Below are 25,327 nucleotides of genomic sequence, written 5' to 3'. Positions count from 1 at the left end.
ACACATAAACCCACAAACTGTTGAGATAGTGAACATTGTTTCAATGTGTTCATCTCTTTGTCAAAAATACAGGTAGCCTGAAACAATCACTAAATTAACAGATTCTACTTTTTTAAATTTGAATTTTTCAAATTCTGTTCGTCTTACACTTAAAGTTCACCTGTGCCACTAGAGCATAAGCTAACCTACTTTCTCTATATTTTGCAATCCCCGAGGAAATTAAAGCCTACTAAATGCATGAACAAGACATCAGGGGTTCCCACCTAAGAGTCTGGACTATGATTGGGGTGGTCATCAGGAATCACTCTTCTTCCACCTCCCTCTCCACCCTAGGTTTTAATTGGATATATGGCTGCCTCATTAGGCACAGTATTTAGCTAGCCATGGCCATGTGACTAAGTTTTGGCGAGTAGGATGTAAGCAGAAGTGACCCGTGTAACTTAAAAGGTTTGCCCTGGACTTTTTTCCCCCTTCCTGAAGGCAGAGCCAACTGGCCAGCCTGGATCCCTGGGTTACCTTGTGGAGTTGCTCACTTTTGAACTGTTGAAATTGAGAAAAAGAAATTTCTTTCTTGTTTTGGCCACAAGGGTTTTGTATTTTTCCTTACAGCAGCTTACTCTATACTCTAACTAGTGCAGATATAGGTGTATTATTTGTTTTCCTGAAAACCCCCAAGAATCTTCTCCTGCCCACTAAATGATATAAGTCAAATAAATGTAATTAAGTAACATTTATTTTACATAAAACAATTTCCAAAGAATACATTTAAAAAGCATCTAGATACTGATTTTATAGCATTACAAAAAATTGAGAGGCACAATTGAAGTATTCAAATACATCATGAGGGACGGAGGTGGGGACCTATGATCGCTATCACGTTGTTCCTTAGTCACTTAAAGGCTCTTCGTATGAGAGTCTTTACATGAGGCAGTAGTGCACTTTCATTTAGTAGGAATAAATCACATAAAATATATACTTTTATACAGAAAGTGTTATTGTATTGTCATTTTCAATTACTTATAAAAACTTCATTTTGAATTGCACAAAAGTTCTCTTTAAAATTGATAACTCCCAGAAGACAAGGCTTAGAACTATCTAAATAATTCATTACAAATAATTAGGTTTCCATTTATCCACAGATAAAAAAAAATCTATGAAGAATTACATTATTTAAGTGGGACATTTAAAATTTTTTCATAGGAAAATAGGTTTACATGTTTGTCCCTAGTCAGTTAAATTTCTCCCCCTACTTTAAAATAGATCACAAGATGTCCAAAGTTTTAATCAGAGTACCTACACCACAGTACAATGTGGATGTGTTTACATTAATTCATTTTGCATATCATTCTATTTTAGTATCAAATTATCAAAAAGGCACATTTTTCAGAACAGTTTTGGTCTTTAAAAAAAAAATCACACATTTGTAAGCAGTGATTTCAATCATGTTTAAAAAAAAAATACTAAACAAATTGATTTCCCAATCCAGATGATAACTGAATTCATGAAAGGTCTTCAGGCACTTCACTTTCCATAGAATTTCTTGTTCAGCAGGTATATGAGAAGGTTTACATTCACTTTAACCTTATCAAACATTTTCATTACAGCTACGCCTTCATATTGCATCTGAAGTAAATCCTGAAATTGTAAGGAACATCGTTAAATCTCAACTTTGACATTTTGCACATTTAAAAACATACTAGAAGAATTTGTTGACCAAAAAAAAGATTTAATGAGCTAGATGGGGGCTTTTTTTTTTTTTTAAGTTTTTTGAGATGGGGTCTTGCTATGTTGCCCAGGCTGGCCTCAAACTCCTGGGCTCAAGCAATCCGTCCACCTCAGCCTCCTGAGTAGCTGGGACTACAGGTGAGTGCTACTGTGCCCAGGCCTACATGGGGTTTTTTAACCATTACCGGGCATCAAAATCATCTGGTTAAAAACACAAACTAGTTAAAACCCAGACTGCTCAGCTCCAGCTCCAGGAATTTCTGATTTTGTAGCTCTGGAGTGAGGCCCACAAATTTGTACTTTAACAAGTTCTCAAGTGATGTTAAAATTGTTGAACTTTAAGAATCACTAACCTAGATGAAAGAAAATAGGTTTTTAGAATTGATAAGGACTGTATGAAAGAAAACAATCATTAATATTAGATATATAATTACAATTTCAACTTTTAATTGAAACATTCAAAACACAAATGTTCCAGCTAGATGGGATATGTCCTTTAGAACTGCAGTGTTTTCTAAAGTGAAATAAGCAAGACACTTCATGGGGGTGGGGGGCAAAAATAATATGAGCACTCCTATTTATTTTTTCTTATTCTTTAAACACTTAATTTTTATATATGTTTTACTAAGCACATTTTAGAGTACAGCAGAAGTATGTATACTTTGTAAATAAGTATGTACATATGTGGAGAAGTGCTCACACTATTTACTGATGAAATCATGTGACCAAAGTTTGGGGACTACTGTACAAAGCAATTCTTTCCTAATCTAGACTACTTCTCTTCCTATACTGAGAACGAACCCTCATTCTTAAGTTAAACCATCATTCTGTTTTTTATTACCACCATATAAACAAAGGATATCAATTCTTATTTCTAAAATAAATAACCAGGTGACACCAGCCACATGCATGAAGCTAAGCTGTAATATTTCACAGTAACATGGGACAGGAAGCCTTTCCTAACTAGAAGATATCATTCCTGAACGGTCCTGGATTAATACCTAGGTCTTATTTTCTTATGTCTAGCTCTGGAAATTTATTAGTCCTTAATGACAATGCCTGGGGACTATATTAAGCAAGGGTACCTGCAGAAGTTGGAGTTATCTCTGAGAGAACTTTGGCTGCTAATAGCTTCCTCCTCCACTTCCTCAATTACCTCCCACTCTACTCAAAGAAACCCTGATATTATTTAGATATGTTTTTGGAACTGAAGTTCTATAAGGAAATGAAGTCCTTTCATCAAGAATGCTTTTACTTATTGTAGTGGAGATTCACTTTTCCTCTGGGAAATGCAACATCTGTTAATCAAAATTTCTTGGAAAAAGAATTAAACAAATATGGTTAGGTTGAGAAGGAAAGGTGTATATACGGGAATTAGCTGGGTCCCCAAAGTAGGGAGCAGAGAAAACATGACTGCACTTGTGATTAGAAGACCAGATTTTAGTCATAGCTCTGCCATTTGCTATCTTAAGACCTTGCAACATGACATAACCTCTCTGAAGTTCTGTTTCCTTGTGTATAAATTGGGGGTAACACGGACAACCTCACAGGGGTGCTACTGGGAATGAGATGATATCAAGGTATCTGCAAACCCCCATAAAGCCACCTTTGTCTTGTCAGGATAAACTGGAATCTTGTGAGATATGCGGTACAGTAGAGTGATAAGAGAACTTGGACCCCAGCTAGCCCTTCCATAATGAGCTTTCTGAACCTCAGTTGTTCATCTAGGAAAGGAAGAATGCCCATCTTGCAGCCCCTGATATACACCTGACCTTTTTTTTTTAATAAGCAAGAACGTGTACCACCCTCCTGTGATTTATATGTTCTACAACAGGCATCCTCAAGCTACGGCCCTCGGGCCACATGTGGGTGTTTTCGCCCATTTGTTTTTTTTTACTTCAAAATAATATATGTGCAGCATGCATAGGAATTTGTTCATAGTTTTTTTTTTAAACTATAGTCTGGCCCTCCAACGGTCTGAGGGACAGTGAACTGGCCCCCTGTTTAAGAAGTTTGAGGACCCCTGTTCTACGGTTATAGGACATAATTCTATCCTACCATTTTCTTTAGGAGCTGAAGGGAGAATGGGCTGAGGAGGACCCAGAGACACATAGCTGGTAATGTTAGAAGGGACCTCCCCATTTAGTCTTCTCAGAAACTTCTGCCCTTTTCCTGGTCCTTGACTCACACTAAAGACTTGACCGTCACATTTTTCTTTGGTAATTTACACATTCATGCAATTGTCTGAAAGCTGCATATATAAATAAGAGTTTGACTTTACATCTGACAGCTATTAAATGCAGGGTTGGCTCCACGGGTATGCAGGCTGTGCAGCTGTACAGAGTCCCACGTTGAGAAGGGCCCTGTTCTTGGTTTCATGCTCTTCTGTCATCATCCAGAAATCCTTTATCTTGAACAAGGGGTCCTGCATATTTATTTTGCTGAGCCCTGTACATTATTTAGTCAGTTTTGATTATATATGTTAATGATTTAAAAAAATCTGGGGCATAGTGGCCACTGCATACAGCTAAGGATTAACATTTCACATGAATGGTGTGAACTGCTAATCCCATTGGATACTGAATCCTTAAGAAAGGGGCAAAGTGAAGTTTGGTTTTGTGCCAATACTCAATTTCTGTAATTTCTCTAAACATAACATAAGGTGTCTCCTGGTCACCTGTGATTCATCTGACCAGCTGACACTGACTGGCCTTGGACCATGTCCTTCCTGGCAATCACCTTATACCTCTTTGCTATCTCTACAGGAGAATCACTAACCAGGATGTATCACCACAAGTATATTCTTTTCTCTTTGTGTATTTATCTTGTATTTATCTAAGTGTTACATAAAGAAACTGAAGACTCTCATTAGCTAAACTGTTAAATGGATATACTTAATGACATTTAAAATAAGTTAGAAACCAATACTGTTTACTCAAGTATACTTTTCATAATTACACAGTATCTTTTATTTTTCCCTCTGAACTCTAATATGCATTATCTCAATATCCTTATCAAATCCATTCAGCTCCCATTTCTCTTTTTACACTTCTAAGGGCTGCCAGACAGAATAGAAGGGCTCTGGGATACGCTCCCATCAGAGGGAGGTAATTTCAGGGCGTTGAGCCATGGACTGAGCAGGCAGTGAGGCCAGAACTCACACTCAAGGGCTTAAGCAAGATGACTCCTGCAGACATATGCAGAATAAATAACTGGAAACCATTTTACATGCAGTTTGCGACCAGGCAAGTAGGTGTTATTACCATTTAAAAAGTGTTATATAAAAAAACGCTTAATTATTAATACTTCTTTAAAGTGATCTTGTGTTAAGGATTAAGAAATTGGGGATAGATGAACATTTGGTTGCATCACCCTCTTAATTTTTTTTTTTTTGCACATAAATTGGATCTTTCAATTTCTATTTAAGTGCATTTGGCTTAAATATGGTTATTATGAGAAAATAATGATAAATTCATATTGTAAACACCATGTTTATATGTATAGATATCTGTTTTGGATAATGTCTTTCGTTCTTATGATCTCAAACATTTAACAAACTGATGTAAAAACTCTTCTAGGAAGGAGAGAGGAAAAGAGGAGAAATGAGATCAGGAAAAGTTCCAATCCTGAGCATAATGTAGTCTTAGAAAGAAATGCAAGTTTCCAATAAAAGGAACATTTTCAGTCTTTAATAGCTCTGAATGCTTTTATGTTATATTCTTTTGTCTAAGCTCCAAAATGGAAACACAGCTTAGAAAAACTGACTAATATGATTTGCCATCTAAAAGCATTTTACGTCCCATTATTTGAAACAGCACAGCTTTTAAAAAAATCATCAACACCCAAAAATGAATATTGGCAAATAAGGCTTGTGTTGTTCTTCTGTTAAACTTCACTGCTGTTGTGAAGAATGCAGCCAGGGGAGCTACGGGTGACCCCCCAACACAACTCTTCCCCCCAGGTGCAGAAATCCCAGCTTACCTGAATATTGAGCTGCACCTTTTCCATTTCTACACCAAGGAATTTAGATCTGACATCGAAGATGCCCACATCTTCAGTAGCTATGATATCAAATGTAACATTCTTAAACCTAGTCAAAAAAGGAAAATTCGCATGTGTGAAATTGCAAATACAATATATGCTTAAAGCTGAAACAAACTAACAGAATCCCAAGTTATCATTCTGAGTGAGTGGCCTCTTGAGAAAATCCTAAGGAATTCATGAAAAACCTCACATCATCTTTCCCCTACTCTGCCCCCTAGACACCAGGTTTAATGGCTATTGTTAAGAGCTATAGCTCAACAGGGTACTAAAGTAGGTGCTTTATTATAAAAGAAATAGATGATATGGTACTTGCTCTTAAGGAACAGAAAATATAGTTGAAAATATATGAAAATCACAGAACATGAGAATGAAATATTTGACCTATATTACTGACCAGCCAGTCAAGTATTTAAATTTTATAAAATTTCAAAAGAGTAAGTAGCATTTTTTTTTTGGTTGGTGTTGTCAGAAAGAAGAAGGTTTCACAAGATAAATGGAGTAGATGCCAGGCTCTGAAGGCAGGCACGAGTTAGAAAGCAAATGCAGTAACCTGGCTTCCCTTGAGACAAAGGACAAGTGATGGAGCACCAGGCTTGCGATCCTTTTAAAACAAGGAAGCATGTGGTGCTTGATGTGGGGCTGTGGAGGGCAGTTTCTCTTTTCTCCACCCCCTTGAACACACACACACACTCCCGGCACGCTGTTGGAAGTGGCTGTGACCCAGGGGTTGGCCAGTCTGTGGCTCTGAAATTAGAAAGGTACTGTTTTGCAATTGCAGATAACTCATCTATCAAGACCAAAAGGCTGCTTCTCATTCTCGTTGTTGTGACTCAGTTCTTCTTGGGGGGGTGGGGACGGAGAGGCTCACATATCCAAACACACTGGACAAGCCATGGGAAAGACAACCGCTTGACTGGCACTTTATGGGACAGACGGCACCAGATACTGAGGCCCAAGGGAAGCCTAGCAACGATGATACATATATTCTTTCCTTGTCATCTATAATCAAGGCTAAGCCTTGCCAGACCAAACGGAGCTGCTCTCTCAAAGGCCACGGGAAACCGGGGGGAAAAAAAAGAACATGAGTCGGATTTTATGTGAGTAGATGGCATGTGTGTTCTGTGGGGACTCAGGTCACACTTACTGGTTTGTCTGAACATCATCTATCCCCAGCAGGATGCCTTTCTCATGTAGCTTTGCTGCTGTGTACTTCACAGCTTTAGATCTCTTCGCTCCTTTGGGTTCTCCTTTTCCGTCGAACTTAATTGATCTCCGAGAATTTCTGGCAAAATGAGAACCCATCATTTGTTGTTATGATGGTGAACTCATATGTTTCCGGTCAGTGTAATAACCACGCCCTGTGTGACCCCACTGTTCAGACCTGCCCCCGTGGCGCTGAGTGTACACCTTTTTATTCTGATAGTAGTAATTTCCCCATGCATTAAAACCTCACTACTGAACTGCTTAAGGGGAAAGGGATTTCCCAAGTGATTGAAGGTGACATTACAGACTAATACTTTTAATAAAACTTACACTCTATTTTCTCAGGCATCTATTTTCTTTGAACTAAGTGGCTATCTTCAGTGGTTTCCCGAGTAGCTTTGGTGCAATGACCTGAACTGCACACTCCGAAGTAAAGGTATTACTAGCACTGCTTACGTTTATTTAACAAACACTATGTCATTGGCATGTTCTAAGTGCTTCATAAATAGTACCTATGGTGGTTTGAAATCAATCCATTCCTTTGCCATATATTACTTCATTTAGCTCTCATGACGATACTTGTGAGGCTGGCACTCCTAATCCCACCTTAAAGATTAAAAAAATCGAAGTTCCAAGAAGTTCACTGAACTGGTTCAGGATCACACAACATAAGAGAAGATCGGAACCCAAATCCAAATTGCCTGACTGGAGAGCTTGTGTAAAATGCCATTTGTATCCCCATAATATGCTGAAATAAAAAACTAATAAAAAAAAAAAGAGTGAAGCCAAGTTGAATCTCATAAAAAAATGTTGCTGCTGTAACAAGAGCTGCTGGCTTTGAACAAAGTTCTCTTCCCCCTTCCTCCACAGCAATAGGCTTGGGGCTGCACATGTGACAGTCTAGGGGGGTTGGACAGTCAGGGTTGGCAGGCTGGCTGCCTGTTTTGTTATAAAATTTAATTAAAACAGCTGCAATGATTTGTTTAAAAAATGCCTTAACGTAGTTGTGATAAATATGTAAAGTAAACCTCTAACAATCTCATTTCTACTGAAAATTAGCCTGAGCAACTTCCTCCTCCCAAGTAGAGTATTAAAAAAAAAAAAAAAAAAAAAAATATATATATATATATATATATATATATATATATATATATATATATATATATATAACTCTATATTCAGGCCCAAGCAAATGAATTAAAATTTGGAGCTAGTAGAGCCCAAATAAGTAAGGTTTAAATTTGGTTATTTTCCTTCATCAAATCTTTTATGATTGATCCAGCAATCTCACTTCTGGGTATTTACCCAAAGATCTGAAATCAGTTTATAAAAGAGACATCTGCCTACCAAGTTCATTGCAGCACCATTCATGACAGGCACTTGGAATTAACTTAAGTGTCCATCAACGGAAGAATGGATAAAGGAAGTGTGGTATATATGAACAATGGAATACTATTCAGCCTTAAAAAAGAAGAGAAGTCTGGCATTTGGGACAATATGAACAGAATTGGAGAACATTATTCTAAGTGAATGAGCCAGGCACAGAAAGGCAAATACTGAATGTGGAATCTAAAAGAGCTGTGTGCTCTTGGAAGCAGAGAGTAGAACAGTGGTTACATAGGCTAGGGGGTGGGGGAAAATGGGGAGATGATAGTCAAAGGTACAAAATCTCACACAGGAGGAATCAGACTTTTTTTTTGTATGTACTACAGAGTATGCTGAGTATAGTTAATAATAGTGTATTGTGATTTAAATACTGCTAAAAGTAAATTTCAAATGTTCTCATTATAAGAAAAGAAGTATTAGAAGTATTAGAGATGAAGATATGTTAATTAGCCTAACTTAATTATTCCACATTGTATTAATAAATCATAACATCAATTTGGACCCTGTAAATATACACAATTATAAAGTCAATTTAAAATAAAATTTTAAAAAATCTATGATTTTTAATGCAATTGATTTTTTCATATAGCACCATCTCTTACTGCCAATTTGATGACAAGGATTATATGAAAATACTGTACTACATATTTAAATGGATAATGAAAGTTTGATAAGCATTGACCCTAATCTAGTGATGACAATTACAAGTGAAATATAGTCATTAAAAATGGCTATACTGTGTATAAAAATCTGTAATGATTATGCTAATGGATAGCAGAAAGCTAACAAAATACTGCCTGTTGTGTTAGTAATGATTTTTTAAAACCTACTAATTTAAAATTGCTTTGTGCAATTAGCAAATATCTGATGTTATCTAACATTATCAAGTATATATATAAAATATTGTTTATAATAAACATTCCAAAACAAGAGTCTTTTTTAAAAACACCTTTGGGTGATAAAAGGGGATGGTTAATGGGTAAAAAATACAGTTAGAATAAGATCTAGTAGTCTGTAGCATAATAGGGCAGCTGTAGTTGACAACAAATTATTGTATACTTTAAAATAACTAAAAGAGTGGGATTGGAATGTTCCTGACACAAAGACATGACAAATGCTTGGGGTTATGGATACCCCAATTACCCTGATTTGATCATTACACACTTTATGCCTATATCAAAACGTCACATATACCCCATAAATATGTACTAATATTATGTATCCATAATTGAAAATACAAAATATTTTTTAAAAGTATTTTAAAAACCCATCTTTAACTAAAAAAGACAAAAGGAATAATGAAAATGTTCCCTTTAAGTGCTAATGCTATTTGCTTATAATACAATAGGTAAGCCTCTTTAATTCTAACGCTGATGGGGTATTAAAAAGCTTCCAGGCCAGGCGAGGTGGCTCATGCCTGTAATCCTAGCACTCTGGGAGGTCAAGGCAGGTGGACTGCTCAAGGTCAGGAGTTCAAAACCAGCCTGAGCAACATAAATACAAAGAAATTAATTGGCCAACTAATATATATATAGAAAAAATTAGCTGGGCATGGTGGCGCATGCCTGTAGTCCCAGCTACTCGGGAGGCTGAGGCAGGAGGATTGCTTGAGCCCAGGAGACTGAGGTTGCTGTGAGCTAGGCTGACGCCATGGCACTCACTCTAGCCTGGGCAACAAAGTGACACTCTGTCTCAAAAAAAAAAAAAACAAAAAAATAAAAAGCTTCCAAATTTATTCCTGATTTCTTAGTTCACAGTGGTAAATAATAAAATTGAGACTCTAGTAAAAGGTTTGCTTACCAAACCAATCCCACAGCCCAGAATTGACATAAAGATTATGACATTACAAATGAATATGACATGATTTTAACTTACTTTCTGTTTAAGTTGTCTAAACAAGTCTTTATGTAGGTGTCATAATAATTAACTTGGTCTTCATAAAATGCTGCCTTATCATTAAGTGCTTTCAGGGTCTGCTGAAGTTTTGCTAATTCAGCTTTTCGAAGCTTACGATAGATTCTTTGATTTCGAATATCCTAAAACAACAAGTGAAAGGTTACGAGATTTAAGCAGTTTACTTCACAATACTGCCAATTTGGGACAAGAAAAACATCAAGTAGTAAGTCATTATTTGTGTCTGTTAATTTGCAGTTCATCTCAGACACATCATTTCACTCTTAACACCAAAGTGTTCCCCATTGTTTTTTTACTCAGAACAGGAAAACGTCCATATTTCACTTTAAGAGACTTGCTAAGGTTTCTTTTTCTCCAGATGGAAAAGCAAGGAAGTAATTTTAGAACCACCACACAATTAGTTTATGGAAAAAATAGTGTTTTAAAAGGGGCACAAATTAGACTGCAGCAGCAGACACGTAATTTCCTCAGACTGTTTTGAACATCCTTCTTTGAAGAATACTTTAAACTGAAAAGGTTTACATTCAGTTGTTGAATTCATTTTAGAAATCAGTAAAAACCAAATTTTTTCATCTGGCAAACATTTCTCAAGGTTTGAAAAAACAACTTTCAGTCAGCTCTCAAGACTGACGGAAAAGATTAAACATAGAACATTAAGTTGCATAAATAAGCTGCTTATAGCTCACAGGAGGTACGCTAAATTTAAACTTGCAGATATAAGGGTTTTTTGGTAATTCTAATTGGTAAGTTATAAAAATGTTTCATTTAAGGAAATGGTGGCTGTTTAATATTATTTTCCTTTGAAGATGAATTAAAAACCATTCCCCTAGGAATTCAAAGAGATATCCACATATACCACCCCCACGGCCCTCCCAGGTAAAAATTCTTCATTAAATAGAATCTTTGGGTGAGTGCCTTCATAATAACTTTTTTTTTTTTAAAGCAAAAGCATTAGTTTCTCTACCCAATATTCCTAAAGAGAAATATTTCCACCTCAAAGCTATAGAAAGAAACGCTACTTCCCTTGAGTCACTAGAATTGACTATAACTTTACATAGAAGAAAGAAGCTGAGTGCATTTCCCCTCACAGAAGGTGAAAACATTTATTTTTTCTGATCACTTAACTCCCTTTAACCTCTGGACTCATACTAATTTGCATGTTTGGATGAAAAGAATGAAATGTCCTTTTAACCCAAATGTGCACTTCCTTATCCTTGACAAACAGATCTCAGCCACTTCCTGTGATGTTTCATTGCACTAAGTTGAGATCCTTTTCTCAGAAAGTTTCTTAAGTGTAAAAATATGGGATGAGAAAACAGAAACTAACCTTTAAGTTTGAATTGCATCTAGGTTAGACTGTTTAGAAGAGAATTCTCAGGGACAATTAACAACTCAGGAGAAAACTCTCCCAAAAATGTCAATTAAAAAACTAGTAGGTATTACTTAAAGGTAGAGATCAAACTTGTCTATTACATTTCTTGAGCATTTACTTCTGGTGTGTTTCAACTCTCCTAATGACTTGAGGGAGTGGTGAATATTCTCTATTAAAAGTTATCAACTGCTTCAAAACCTTTAAAAATCTGTAGCACTGAAGAGGGTAGGAATGATGGCATATACAACTACGTATCCCTCATACCAACTCACAGAGTCCTATTACATGACTGATATTTAGCAAATGTCTGCTAAGTGAAGAAAGAAGAGTTTCCAAAAACCTTGGCAATCTCATTGAGAATCTCTTGGTAGTTGTTTTCGGATGACACGAGTCCAGTCTGTTCTAATGTCCGGAGATTCCTCTGGATTTTCCTCTTCTTCTGCTCCAGAGGCAGCTGAGCATCCTCCATCATGGACTGGCTATACTTCATTTCTTCTGGAGTTCTGGAATCTATAATTGCACGGCTCACCATGTCTGAGGCATGATCTAGTTCCTGAAAAGAGATTATCAAGATGCTGATTTTTCTCTGATCCCTAATCTTCCAGATTCATAAGCTGCACAAAGCAAGTTAACGTCAAAATGAAAGAAGTCCTCAAGCCAAAGTCCAAAGACTAGAATCAGAATGTGACCTTCGTGGGTTGAGAAGTAGGTGTTTGGAAGGACTTATTTCCTCTTTTTGAGTAACACAGCAGTGATGGCAGGCCTAATTTGGACAAAACTCTAAATAGCTACTTCACTGCCAAAGTGACAAACTACTTTAGTAATGGACATGTTTTAATGGATAACTGTTATGTTATAATTCCCTAGATGGAAGGATTTCAATTCCTGGACAATCCAGGTGAGAAAATTAAAAATAAATCATCCATTAAAACATGGCTATGAGAACCCTAAACATCCAGAACCCAAACTAAACTCATACACCAGCCACATTTATGGAGATTCATAAGCAAATCCAATAGTGCGGCAGTTAGAGAGCTTCATTCTAATAAGAGACTTGCTCTCAAACTACTGGCTCTGAAAACCACTAATCTAGCACCTAAGTTCTCAAATAAATGATGAGTAAATAAACAAGTGAATACTATTTGGATAGCCTGTTCAAGGAAACACTAATAAAAAGAGAATAGTTATCTTCTCATTTCATTATATTAGACAATTGGCCAACCCAACAGATGAAGTCTAGGGATCTGTTAGACACAGTAATGTCAGACACAGGACAAACAGATCAATGTTATGGACGCTGGAATGGTTTACCAGGTTAGTAGTAAACAACAGTAGAAGCAATAGCCAACATTACTGAGCACTTAATATATGCCAAGTACTATTCTACCCACTTAACATGTTTTAACTCATTTAATCCTGCCAGTGAATTGGGTACTATTATTCCCATTTTACAGTTGAGGAAACCGAGGCACAGAGATATTTCTACGTGCCCAGAGTTATACAGCTAGGAGGTGCAGAGCTATATACTCCATCTCAGAAGTCTGTGTTTTTAGTCACTTAGTCATGATACATTTAGGGAAAAATGAAGTATCCATTAAGGAATAAAAGCCTTTCATACTAAACTAGCATGATATTCTGTGTACATTGTTTAAAAAATATTCGCACATCAACAAACATCATATAATTTGAAGTTTTGTTTTATATTTTTAAAATTAAAAACTATGAATGATTTCTTGGTAGCCAATTAAATTAAGAATGAGTCAGGAAAACTATGTGTAGCACTGCTAAGAAGTAACTTACTAGATAATTTTGTTGATTTTTGTTTAAGGAGTCCCCATTATTGGTACTAAAACAATACCCTTGAACTCATTCTAGAATTAACTAAATAATGACACATTTTAAAAGGTGTCGATAAAAGTTTAATGCAAGATCATTATGGAACTTTATTTACACCAGCACAATGGTGCTTTGACCCAATGGACTCAATGTTTGCTTCTGAAGCATTAGGAAAACAGCTTAATGTGCGAGATACTTCTTTGTTTCTTCAAGTTAGCAAATATATAAAATATAAAAGGTATTTTTCTACATTCGTCAACTAGAACCGTCCTCACTTGACGTATCTGCCCATCCACCGTGTGATAAAAATTTATAAATGAACATTCTGAGGCTTTGAAAAAAACCTAGAACTGTCTTCCTACTGTAGGACAAAATTACATTCAGCATAAATTTAGTGTTGCATTTTCTATTTTATTCCCACCGATATTCCATTTGAGTTTTATATATGGCTGAACTCAGTTGGCTACAGTAATAGATAAAATATTTACTTCTAAACCATGGCAGATACAGTTTCTCTGAGATAACAGTAAACATCTGGCATGAAGATTTGTTGAGAAAATCAACTCCTATTATACTAATTATTTTACACTTAAAGACAAATTACCTGTTGTGCAGTTGCTGGTGTCTCTAAGATATCTGTCAATGTGTGTCCTGGCTGGTTCCGAATTACATCAACTATCAGCTTTTTGGTCCTTACAAAATAGAGAAAGAAAAGACAGATGTTCAGACAGTAGTCCTGATGCACAAAAATATGCTGCTCCTGAGGGAGTGCACCAACATATAAAAAAAATGAAGCTGCAAAGGTAATCCCTTAAAATAAAACATTTTGCAGAAAATTATCAGGTCTGTTCCAAGGCTTCTCAAAGTTTGTTAATGCTTAATAATTGAAGTCTGGACTTTATATGCTTGATGTTGTAGGATTATACTGTTGATAACACGGGTACAAGAATGTCACAAGATTCCCTATCTAAATACTTCTCCTTCTTTTGTGATGGGCAGGAGGGACAAGTGCTGTGGACATGGCCTGCTACTGCAGAGGGTGAGGGATGATGTCTAATATCCTCCTTTCCTGACTTTACTAGCACTTAAACTTCTGAGCCTGTGTAAGTCATCATAAGCTTCTAGGAGCCAGACCAACTATTCCCTTCCCGGCTGTAAGAAAGTTGTGAAATAGTTGGAAGACCAGTGGGAGCAGAAGTCCTCCTGCGTGGGCTGTGGGCTGCTGGCTGACTTAGCAGACAGAAGGATGGGTGTTTAAGGACCTGAGGAACTAACAGATAGGGTTGGGTTTTTATCTTCAGGTGGCAGAGAACAGAAGAGCTGCTCAGTAAGAAGTTAAGAGCTGGAAAGCTCCTCTGGAAGTGCCAACCCGTATGTTCTTTCATATGTGCTCTTTATGGCCACAGGCTACCCCGCCTAATTAGGGATCAGGTTATGTAATTATGTAAAAAGATTTTAACGTAAAAGGTAAATGGTCAAGTTTGCTTACTTTTCTATAAGGTTGGAACAGTATCACTGGAACTACTTTTCCTTCCAAGAAAAGGAAATGAACAGGAGTTGCTCTAGCCTACCCATAGGTCTAATCGATGTCAGGTTTCACTTTAATCGTTGCTCTGTTACTACATTGAACTTTAGTTCTTTCAAAGGCATTACACGGCATCACTGGATGAATAATTGCTTCCTGAACTACAGAAGGAAATGTTCACATAGCATAAAATTTGGAAATGAAAACAAAATTTTCACATTTTGATACATAGTGACAACGGATCGCAAATGATAGCAGAAACCTTCCAAGTTAATTCCAAATATGTAATTTCTAAAATAGGACAAAATGCAATAAACCATCTGTAAATGATTTTTCTCATTTCCTATTTATCACAAGTCTGCCTGAGAAGAACGATCACAATGTGGCTTCCTTTCCTCCCTTCTCCTGGCCTCCCGACAGCCATTTCCTCTGGCCCCAGGACCCTTTGGTGCTGGGGATTTACGGGCTGTCTGGGAACGCACAGCCACGTGCTCCACTGGGAGTCGAAGGTGGGCACAGAGGTGACTACAGCCACGTGGGGGACGCCCCGCTCCTGAGGCGGCTGTGGCTGAGAAAGCCCCGTTTCCTCTCCTCCCCGCGCAACTCCCCCCTCCCGCCATTCTCATAATGTACCAAACAGGAACAGTGAGTTAAAAACGAAAGCGCTAGATGATTTTTAAAAATGTAAATACAGTAACTGTTTCTTATTTGAATTAACATTCTAGGAACTACTTACGATATACACTTGCAGGAAACATCTAGCCCAACTTCTTTAGAGAAGCTGCCTAATGACCAAATGACTGGGGTCAGGAAAATGTGCCCTGCCAGGGACAGAGAATGTTTATCCGTTCGTGAGTTGCTAAAGGACAAACTGCCCACGTCGCCTATTTCTCGTGGAATTCTGCTTTACGTCAGGGCTGTGGAATTCATCGGGGACGTTCTACCCCAGACATCCTGTACGGAACCAGCTGGTCCCAGGACAGGGAACTCAGCCACCTCCTCCCAGGGAGTGCCAAGGTCAAGGACTGGGCTCAGACAAATCTAAGGCCAAATCTGGGGTCCTGTTGCATATTAGCTGTGTAGAATTGTGGAAGTTACAAGTTTGTTTTTTTCATTTATAAAAGAGGAGGACTGATGCAACGATTGACTGAAAAGAGGGACGTAAAACCTTTTGAGGGGTCTGGCCCAGAATAAGCACTTACATGGTCACAAAAGACATGCTGGCTGAGGTGGCAGCCACTGGCCACAGGTGACAATTAAGTACTTGAAACATGGCTAGTACAAATTGAGATGTGCTTTGAGCATAAAGCACACACTGGATTTTGAAGACATAGTATGAAAAAAAAAATACAATATTTCATTGATGATTTGTTTTACATTGATTACTTATTGAAATGATATTTTGAGCATACTGGGTTAAATAAAATACATTAGAATTTCACCTGTTTCTTTTAAAAACATGGCATCTAGAAAACTTAAAATTACACGTGTGTGTGTGCCTCATACTAAATTTCTTCTGGAGAGGTCAGCGTTGGGACATTCTGTCCTCACACAGGAAGCTCACTCTGTCTTCCAGTGACACCCACTCACTGGGCCTGGCTAGTCATAGAATTTAGCAGTGAGGGGACTTTGGGAGACCATCCAAATCCTGCTCTTACAAATGAGGCAACAAAGACCCAAGAGATGAATGTTACAGAAAAAGTCAAAGTCCCTTTCCACATCAGCAGCCCCTCAAAAACCTGAAGAGAGTCTGGGCAAGGTAGCTCACGCCTGTAATCCTAGCACTCTGGGAGGCTGAGGCGGGAGGATTGCTCAAGGTCAGGAGTTTGAAACCAGCCTGAGCAAGAGCGAGACCCCCATCTCTACTAAAAATAGAAAGACATTAATTGGCCAACTGATATATATAGAAAAAATTAGCCGGGCATGGTGGCGCATGCCTGTAGTCCCCAGCTACTCGGGAGGCTGAGGCAGGAGGATTGGTTGAGCCCAGGAGTTTGAGGTTGCTGTGAGCCAGGCTGATGCCATGACACTCTAGCCCAGGCACCAAAGTGAGACTCTGTCTTAAAAAAAACAAAAAACAACAAAACAAAACCTGAAGAGAGATGCTGGAACTGGGCCCCTCCATCTCTTCTACCACCTTTCCTTTTTCCAAGTGAAACCCCTCCATTCCTTAAAGCTCCTCACGATAAGATCTGCAGAGAGTTCACAGTCCTTGCTCACATTTCTGTTGCCAATGACCTTCTAAAGATGTGTCCCCCTTCCTACTCCAGTGCAAACACAACATTCTAGCTACGTCTGACCAGAATAAATTAACTGCTTAGAGTACTGGCCCCATGACTCTACAAACAATATGTAAGACAGGCTGATCCAAAGCAAAGACCTTGCCCTCCCTGAGTGAGGGAGTATCTGATTTGGAGGAACAGTTAGGAAAAAAAGAAATACACCAGGGAGTTTATTCATCATAGCTGTGCTCAAATTCCACTGTCAGTTAATGAGACCACATGGCATGTGTTAGCTGGTGTGGCCCCTTAGGTTTGGCCATTCCACTCAGATAGCATTGGTTATTACCAGTAGCATTCCTGAGCCACCTCCTCTGTCATCTGCCTTACAAGGTTGAAAAGGAATTAGTGTTTGTGGAAGCTAAGAAATATTTCCAGTATTTAAGATTCTAATAACAACATAACACATTTTTATCACCAGACCTCAAGCATTACCTTAGCCATTTAGTGCTCCTGCCGTTGGTACCAAAAGCAAGGAAATCTTTCAGTTGGGATAATGGAGATCTAAACTGAATCATGTGATAGGAAACAAATTCTTGAGAGATGACAACTTAAGCACTCGAGTAGCTAAGTATGATTAAAAATCACAAATACCGCCTTCTGCTTAAACACACATACTTGGGAAAACAAGCTTAACAAAGGCCATAAGGATCACATATTTTAAGTTGAATCATAAGTTATAATGAAAGATTGACAATTAACATCTTATTAAGAACCTTCTCATTCTTTTTAAGGTGTTACTGCTGCCATAGCCCTCCCTCCCTCCTCTCCTCCACTTTAGGGATGAGGAAACTGATGCTTAGGCAACTTGCTGAGTCCTATAGCTCAAATGTGACACATTGAGGCTGTTACCCTATATTATCCCAGGACTCCTTGACCAGGCTTTTCTGTTTTTCTTTTTAATACCACTATGCTTGGCAGTACTGGGGAAACAGCAAGAGCACACACTGAGGTCCTGTGCTCCTACACATACAGAAGGGGAAGAGAAATGAATGTTTCTTCCTACTCCAGTATGTACCCTGCATACATCTGTTGGCATCTCCTCTTTGGCTTAGAAAGATGCCCCAATAACAGTTATGCAATATCTGCCCAGCTGTAATGCACATTATTTATTCTAGGGCTCCTAAGAATGCAAAAAACAATGACCTTGACCTCAACAAGTTGTAGAACTTTGTGACCAAGAGTGTAGACCCTGGAGGATTTAGGATCATCTGGGTTTGAGTCTTGCTCCACTTACTAGCTGTATTGCCCAGGAAAAGGCTTATATCTGTTCTGTGCTTAGTTTCCTCATCTGTGAATCATTGGTAATAATCTCCACTCTCTGGGGGTTGCTGCAAGTGTTCCATAATTTACACATATTTATTTTAATAAGTAGACATACACATTATTCTCTCTTTTACAGGCTGAGGATCTCTTATTTGAAAGGCTTATTAGAAGTATTTTGGATTTCAGACTTTTCCAGATTTTGGAACGTTTGTATCATATACTTACACTGGTTAAGCATCCCAAATCCAAAAATCTGAAATACTCCAATGAACATTTCCTTTAAGTGTCATGTTAATGATCAAAAAGTTTGGACTTTGAATCATTTTGGATTTGGTTTCTCACCTTATGTTTGCATAGATGCATGTACACACAGAGTATATAGAAACTGCCCCTGGTCCATGGTCAGCTCTACACACAGTGTTTGTTATCATCATCTTCACTCTCATCCAATGAGTAAAAATCATTAGAGACTAGCATGGTATTAAATTTACAAGCAGAAGGAGTAATAATACCTCAAATTCTGCTACTGTGGGGGCCCCCATAAAGATGAAGTACTCATCACTAGAAAGCCAGTGACTTTGTAATTAAACATAAGAGAGCATTTGTGAAAATTAAGGACATGACTTATTTAACAAGGAAGTAAAATACTCTGATAGAAAAAAACCAGGTATTCTCACGTCCCAACTATGCCCACTTTGTAATAACTTGTGAAAGTCACTGTTTGATTTTAGTTAAATTTGGCTCTCTAATGAAGAGTCTCAAGAACCGTATCTTATGCTTGAGTCAGAAATTCGGTTCATTACCTTAGGAAAAAGTCACACACATAAAAGAGTTTTCAAATCAATATTTCAAAGTGTATTTTGATGGAATGTTAATGAAATATAACATACAAACTTAAAGCATGTCAGTGACTAATTACTTGTTTCACATAATTTCAGACTGTACTTTTCCTCATCTCAAAGATAGACAGACAGTTTTCAGGTTTCCTGTCAATGCTATACTTTGTTATTATCTGTTAGTATCAAGACTTTTCAAATATATATTTTAAAGGACGTATAATATATTTAAAAGTAAGGCTTGACTAAAATCATAGAGCTATTGAGTCTTTAGGGAAATACCCAAATTTCACACTTTTAAGGATGCTACTTGGTCAATCTTGATTTCAAATTGTTAGCCACATTAATCACTATGGTGTGTTTAGTGAAGTGCTATGCCAACAGCAGGATCTGTTTGCCCACCCCACCCCAGGAAGGCCTTTGAGACCCCAAAACTCTGTAAAGCAGTGAATTATCAAATCTTTCAAAACACTAGCCCAAAGTCATTTTTACATAAATGGAAAAGTTGATCCTAAAATTCACATATAACTGCAAGGGGCTTCAAATAGCCAAAACAATCTTGAAAAAGAACAAAATTCAAGGACTTTCCTATTTTAAAACTTACTACAAAGTTACAGTGATTAATATGTTGTGGTAGTAACATAAGGGTAGACATAAAAATCAATGGAATAGAAAGTCCAGAAGTAAAGCCATTCATGTATGGTCAACTGGTCAGTTGGACAAGGGTGCCTAGACCATCCCATGGAGAAAAAAATAGCTTCTTCAACAAATGGTACAGGGACAATTGGACACCTATATGCAAAAGAATGGAGTTGGAAACCTATCTCATACCACACACAAAAATTAACTTAAAAAGGATCATAGACCTAAATGTAAGAGCAAAAACTATAGAACTCTTAGAAGCAAACATAGGAGTAAATCTCACAACAACAATAGATAAACTGGACTTCATCCAGATAAACTTTTGTGCAGAAAATGACATCACCATGAGAGTAAAAAGAAAATCCACAGAAGTGGCAAAAATGTCAATATTTGCAAGTCATGTATCTGATAAGAGTCTGCTATGCAGAATATATAAAGAATACAACTCTGGAACAAAAAACCCCAAACAATTCAATTTAATAATGGGTAAAGGTCTTGAATAGACATTTCTGCAAAGATGATATACAAATGGGCAACAAGCATGTGGAAATATCCTCAATGTTAATAGTCAGTTATTTGCAAATCAAAACCACAGTGAAATACTACTTCACACCCACTAGGATGGCCATTATGAAAAAAATAAAAGTGTTGGCAAGAATGTGGAGAAATTGGAACTCTCATACTTTGCCAGGAGGAACAGAAAATAGTACAGCCACTGTGGAAAAGAGGTTGGTGGTTCTCCAAAAACCGAACAATGAATTACTACATGACCCAGCAATTGCACTCATAGGTAGATACTCAAAAGAACTGAAAACAGTTGTTCAAACAAAAACTTGTACATGAACATATGTAGTTGCGCTATTCTAATAGCCAAAATGTGGAAATAACCCAAATGTCTGTTCAGCTGATAAAGAAAATATGGTATATCCAGATAATGGAATATTATTCAGCCATAAGGGAAATGAAGTATTGGTAAATGTGACAACATCGATGAACCTTGAAAACAATATGCTGAGTAAGAGAGGCTAGACACAAAAGGCCATAAATGATACAATTCCACTTATATGAAATATCTAGAATAGGCAAATTCATGGAGACAGAATGCAGACTAGTGGTTGCTGGGGAACAGAGGGGAATAGGGAGTGACTACTTAATGGGAACAGGGTTCACTTTTGAGATGATAAAAATATTCTGGAATTAGTGGTAATGGTTGTACAACACTGTGAATGTACTGAATATGCCACTGAATTGTACACTTTAAAATGGTTAAATGGTAATTTTTATGCTATGTGTATTTTACCACAATAAAAAATAAAACCGCTGGCTGGCTCTATGTGGTATGGTGATTAAAGGAGTAGACAGTGTCTGTTCCCAGCACACCCTTGAGCCTGGGAAACAGCCACACAAGGGCTGAGCTGGGTGAGGCAAGCCAAGTTTCCAATGTGCCAGGTTTCCTAGACTAAGACACGTTGCTTCCCCACATGCCTGAAACTTTTATGGTTTTGTTTTTAAAATGTGAGTTCTAAGAATTCCCAGAACCAAGGAGACCCATGTTAAGAAATAAGTATGCATATATATGATATTCAGATTATTTGATATTTTGGACTACTCAAATTGCGATTCCAATTCATTAAAGTTGACATTTCAGTTGAGTGCATTTAGAAAATGGTATTCAAATAGCAGACAAAACTAATTAAAAAAAATTTCTTCCTATTACTTCTAAAGACAAAGCTTATGAGACCATGGGATACTTGGCTTAATTTCATTTTCATGGTGGAACCACACACTCAGTATTTCCTGTCATCTTTATAACTGGCACTTGCTGAGAGGAACCTAGGGACAGACTTCACCACTTTCCTTCTTGTCTCTCTTGCTGTGCCCTGAACCCTTGCCAGGGATATGTCCTAGTCCTGCAGCTTGGCCTCTGTCCTACAGTTGAGCTGTGTTCTCCACCATTAGACTCCAAAAACCCCTGGAAGGCAGATGCTGTGATGGGCTTGTTCACCCCCACGTCCCCAGCCTCAAGCCCAGGGCATGGACGCAAGTAGGAACTCAAACATTTGCTATGTGAACGAATGGAGCCTTAGATGATCTGAGGACCAAATAAACAAGCCTAACAGAAGCTGCACATATCACAACACAGCGATACAAGGAATTTTTGTAATTTTCACACGTGACTGAATATCTGTAAAAAATTGAGTGGAAATGAATGTGTCTGGAGCATGTCAGTGGCAGACAGAAAGCTCTTATCACAAATAAAAACCATCTCAGAACTCAGGACATGTGGCTTGGAAGTAACGTGTGAAGTATTGCTTCAATATTTACTTATTCCCTTTTGTCCCCATTTCCCACTTCCAGTCTCCACCTTGCCCCAATTCATGACAATTCTAATGTGCTGATGTGCATCTTTTTGTTTATGTAATTCTTGAAAATTGCATTGTTTGAGCATGTGTTTTTGATTTATGGTGTTCTGGATTTATGGTGTCACATCATGAATCTCATTGTCTTTCTTACTCTGTGTGTAAAGGATTGATGTGGAATATCCATGAAGCCTTAATGAAAAAAACAGAGTATTAAAGTGTGAATGCTCCCCTTGAAGTCTTTGGGGACAGGAAGCAGGGTATAAATAAAGTCAAAGCTGGTAAACATATCCAGGATTAGTTTAATAGGAAAGAAGGCCAGTAAGTCAGATGCTATCATAGTGTCTTATTGTAGGTGTGCCTTTTTATATTTTATACTAGAAATTACATTTGGTTAAAGGAATTTTGTCACTAATCTTTTGACAACTCTGAAATAGATATTTCCGTTCAGTTACTGAAGGGTTTTCATAGGCTGAGTTAATCCAATTCATTTCTTAAAGGAATCAAATTACTACACGGGAAACTATTGATAAAAACTAAGGCAGGCTTTGTACGCTATAATAATATTTAGTTCCTTCCTAAATTATAAGAAGTCCCTTACCCTTTGGTTAGATATGTACTAGTCCTGCAGCTTGACAGACTGTGTACTGGTTTGCTGGACAAACAGAATGCACTTCAACATTCACATACTCTTGGATGAATTATTTGGGATTAGCCATATTTGAGTTTGCATGGTTTCAGACATGTAATTGGAGACACGTGCCCATTAAACCCCAACTTACTGTATCATGAGGCTTCTGCCATCTATAACTTCTCCATCCTCTATGTCATATTTGCTTGTTAAGAAAAGGGAAATCTCAGTCTTTGAGAGTTGATTTAGTATACTTTCCTTGTCAGGATCATTGGGGTCAACTGCTCCTTCCCCTGTAGAAAAAAACAACAGTGTTACTCTTCTAATTCACCCATTTGTGATGATGGAACCAATGAGGTAGTATGACACAAAGGTTCTGTGGGAAAGTTAGGATCAGTAATTGGATGGGAGATCACGGTCTTCACAAAACTCACATTCTACTATAGCTGAAGTGGCTTTTAAAAATATTTGATTGAAACATTAAAATAACATAGGACACAGACATTCCAAATATGAATAAATTACTAAAAGACAGAACTGTTAATAAAAGATATCCTTAGAAAACACAGTAAGGAATTTCTCATTATCTAATAAATTTGGTTCTTTAATGATTTTTTTTATGATCCAGGTTGACAAATCCTTTTGGATGTATCTGGAGCTTGCCTTTAAGAGTATCAAATCCTTTTGGATGTATCAAATATCAAGTCCAGGTTGACAAATCCTTTTGGATATATCTGGAGCTTGCCTTTAAGAATATCAAATTGTGTTACAATTCAGGACACTATCAATTGCAGAACTCTTGCTGTGGGAAAGCGCAAGTATAGTTATTATCTTTTAAATAAGCTTAAGTATCAAATTCCAAATATTTTTTTCTAAATCTAGAATACAAAAACCAAATAACCAACAAAAACAACTAAACAAAAACAAGGGTATAAGTAGAAGGCACAAGGTCTTACCAAGAAAAGATTCCACAGTAGGTACGTCTCCCAGCAACCCCAACAACTCAGTCAGTGAGTCCGTTTTTTCAGGGGCAATCACATCCTGGTGTTCCAACAGGAGCTTTATGTGGAAGGCAACACATACAAACGTAAAAGTAAATTCTCACCTGTTACCATATTTATATAGTTCCCTTTCTAGTTTTTCATGATAACTTGCTCCTGATACCCTTTAAATCTTAAATACAAGTCTAACATTTAGTAAACTTAGGGACCACCAAAGACATAGTTTTTATTTTATCTCAGAGGGGAATGCCTGCTCTACATCAATTAATTGTAGCAAGAAAGGTATTCATAAACGCTTTTCCAGCAAGACCTTGCAAGACCTGCCAAGGGGCAGCCTTCCATCACCTAACCTCTGTGCTCCATTCTACCTTTATATAAAAAAAAAAAAGTTGCAGGGATAGAGTCCAGAATGAGGCAGAAGTCTCTCAGCTAATCCTGGTAGAAAACTGGAAGTGCATTTCCATCTCCCTTCAAAGAAAAATATATGCAGTAATAAAACACTACAGTTACTATCATTTAAAATCACCATTAGCTATTGTAATCTGTCTTAAAGCTCTTTGATGGGTAAGGATGGCAGAAATGCCTGAGACCTAGATGTACTGGATGGTTCCCCCTTTCCTGACCCCCAAAAGGCTCAAACATGAGTAACTACCACTAGGGTATCTTGCCAGGTCTTAGAGGAAACCTGGTTACCTGTTGAAGAATAGCAGCATTGGAGGGAAAACCACGGAGGATAACACATCTGCTTTTGTTTGCATTAACAATGTTTCTAAAGTATGAGACTGTTATCCCTGGTGAAGGGAGGTATAATTTTAGTTGTTTTGAACTATCTGAATCATGATATAGTCCCTTTTCCATTTCCAATCTTATTTCCAACAGTTTTAGTAAGATATAATTCACATACCATAAAGTCCACTCATTTAAAATGTATGTTGCAATAGGTTTTGGTAGAGTTGTGGAGCCATCACCACTATCTAACCTTGGAACATTTCACTACCCTAAAGGAAACCCTGTACCCAATTAGCAGTCATTCCCCATCATCCCTTCCTTCTAACTCCTGGAAATCACTAACTACTTTCTGTCACTGAATTTGACTCTATTAGGTACTTTATATAAGTGGGATCACACAGTATTTGTCTTTTTGTGACTGGCTTATTTCACTTAGCATACTGTCCTCAGGGTTCATCCATGTTGTAGTATGTATCAGAATTTCCTTCCTTTTTAAAGCTGATTAATATTCTACTGTATGGATATGCTACATTTTATCCATTCATCTATTCATGAACACGTAACTATTGTGAATAGTG

At 37.5% G+C, this 25,327-nt stretch overlaps 1 protein-coding gene across 3 annotated transcripts in view; it reads right to left on the bottom strand.

Annotated features, from left to right (window-relative positions):
- Positions 1-715: 715 nt before the first annotated feature.
- Positions 716-25,327, bottom strand: part of IQGAP2 (IQ motif containing GTPase activating protein 2) — a 275,611-nt gene continuing 250,999 nt past the window's right edge. For all 3 annotated transcript variants that reach the window (XM_012738346.2, XM_012738345.2, XM_076008132.1), the window contains 8 exons: positions 23,976-24,078; positions 23,171-23,312; positions 14,085-14,172; positions 11,985-12,197; positions 10,234-10,394; positions 6,914-7,051; positions 5,707-5,815; positions 716-1,635 (listed from right to left, as the gene is read on the bottom strand). In XM_012738346.2, coding sequence (XP_012593800.1) covers positions 1,522-1,635; positions 5,707-5,815; positions 6,914-7,051; positions 10,234-10,394; positions 11,985-12,197; positions 14,085-14,172; positions 23,171-23,312; positions 23,976-24,078 — 1,068 coding nt within the window. In that variant the 3' untranslated portion in view covers positions 716-1,521. The remainder of the gene's footprint in view (positions 1,636-5,706; positions 5,816-6,913; positions 7,052-10,233; positions 10,395-11,984; positions 12,198-14,084; positions 14,173-23,170; positions 23,313-23,975; positions 24,079-25,327) is intronic.

The sequence above is a fragment of the Microcebus murinus genome, chromosome 11 (assembly GCF_040939455.1).
Source record: "Microcebus murinus isolate Inina chromosome 11, M.murinus_Inina_mat1.0, whole genome shotgun sequence".
NCBI lineage: Eukaryota > Metazoa > Chordata > Mammalia > Primates > Cheirogaleidae > Microcebus > Microcebus murinus.
Note: the sequence above shows the minus strand (reverse complement) of the source record. Positions and strands in the feature narration are given on the sequence as shown.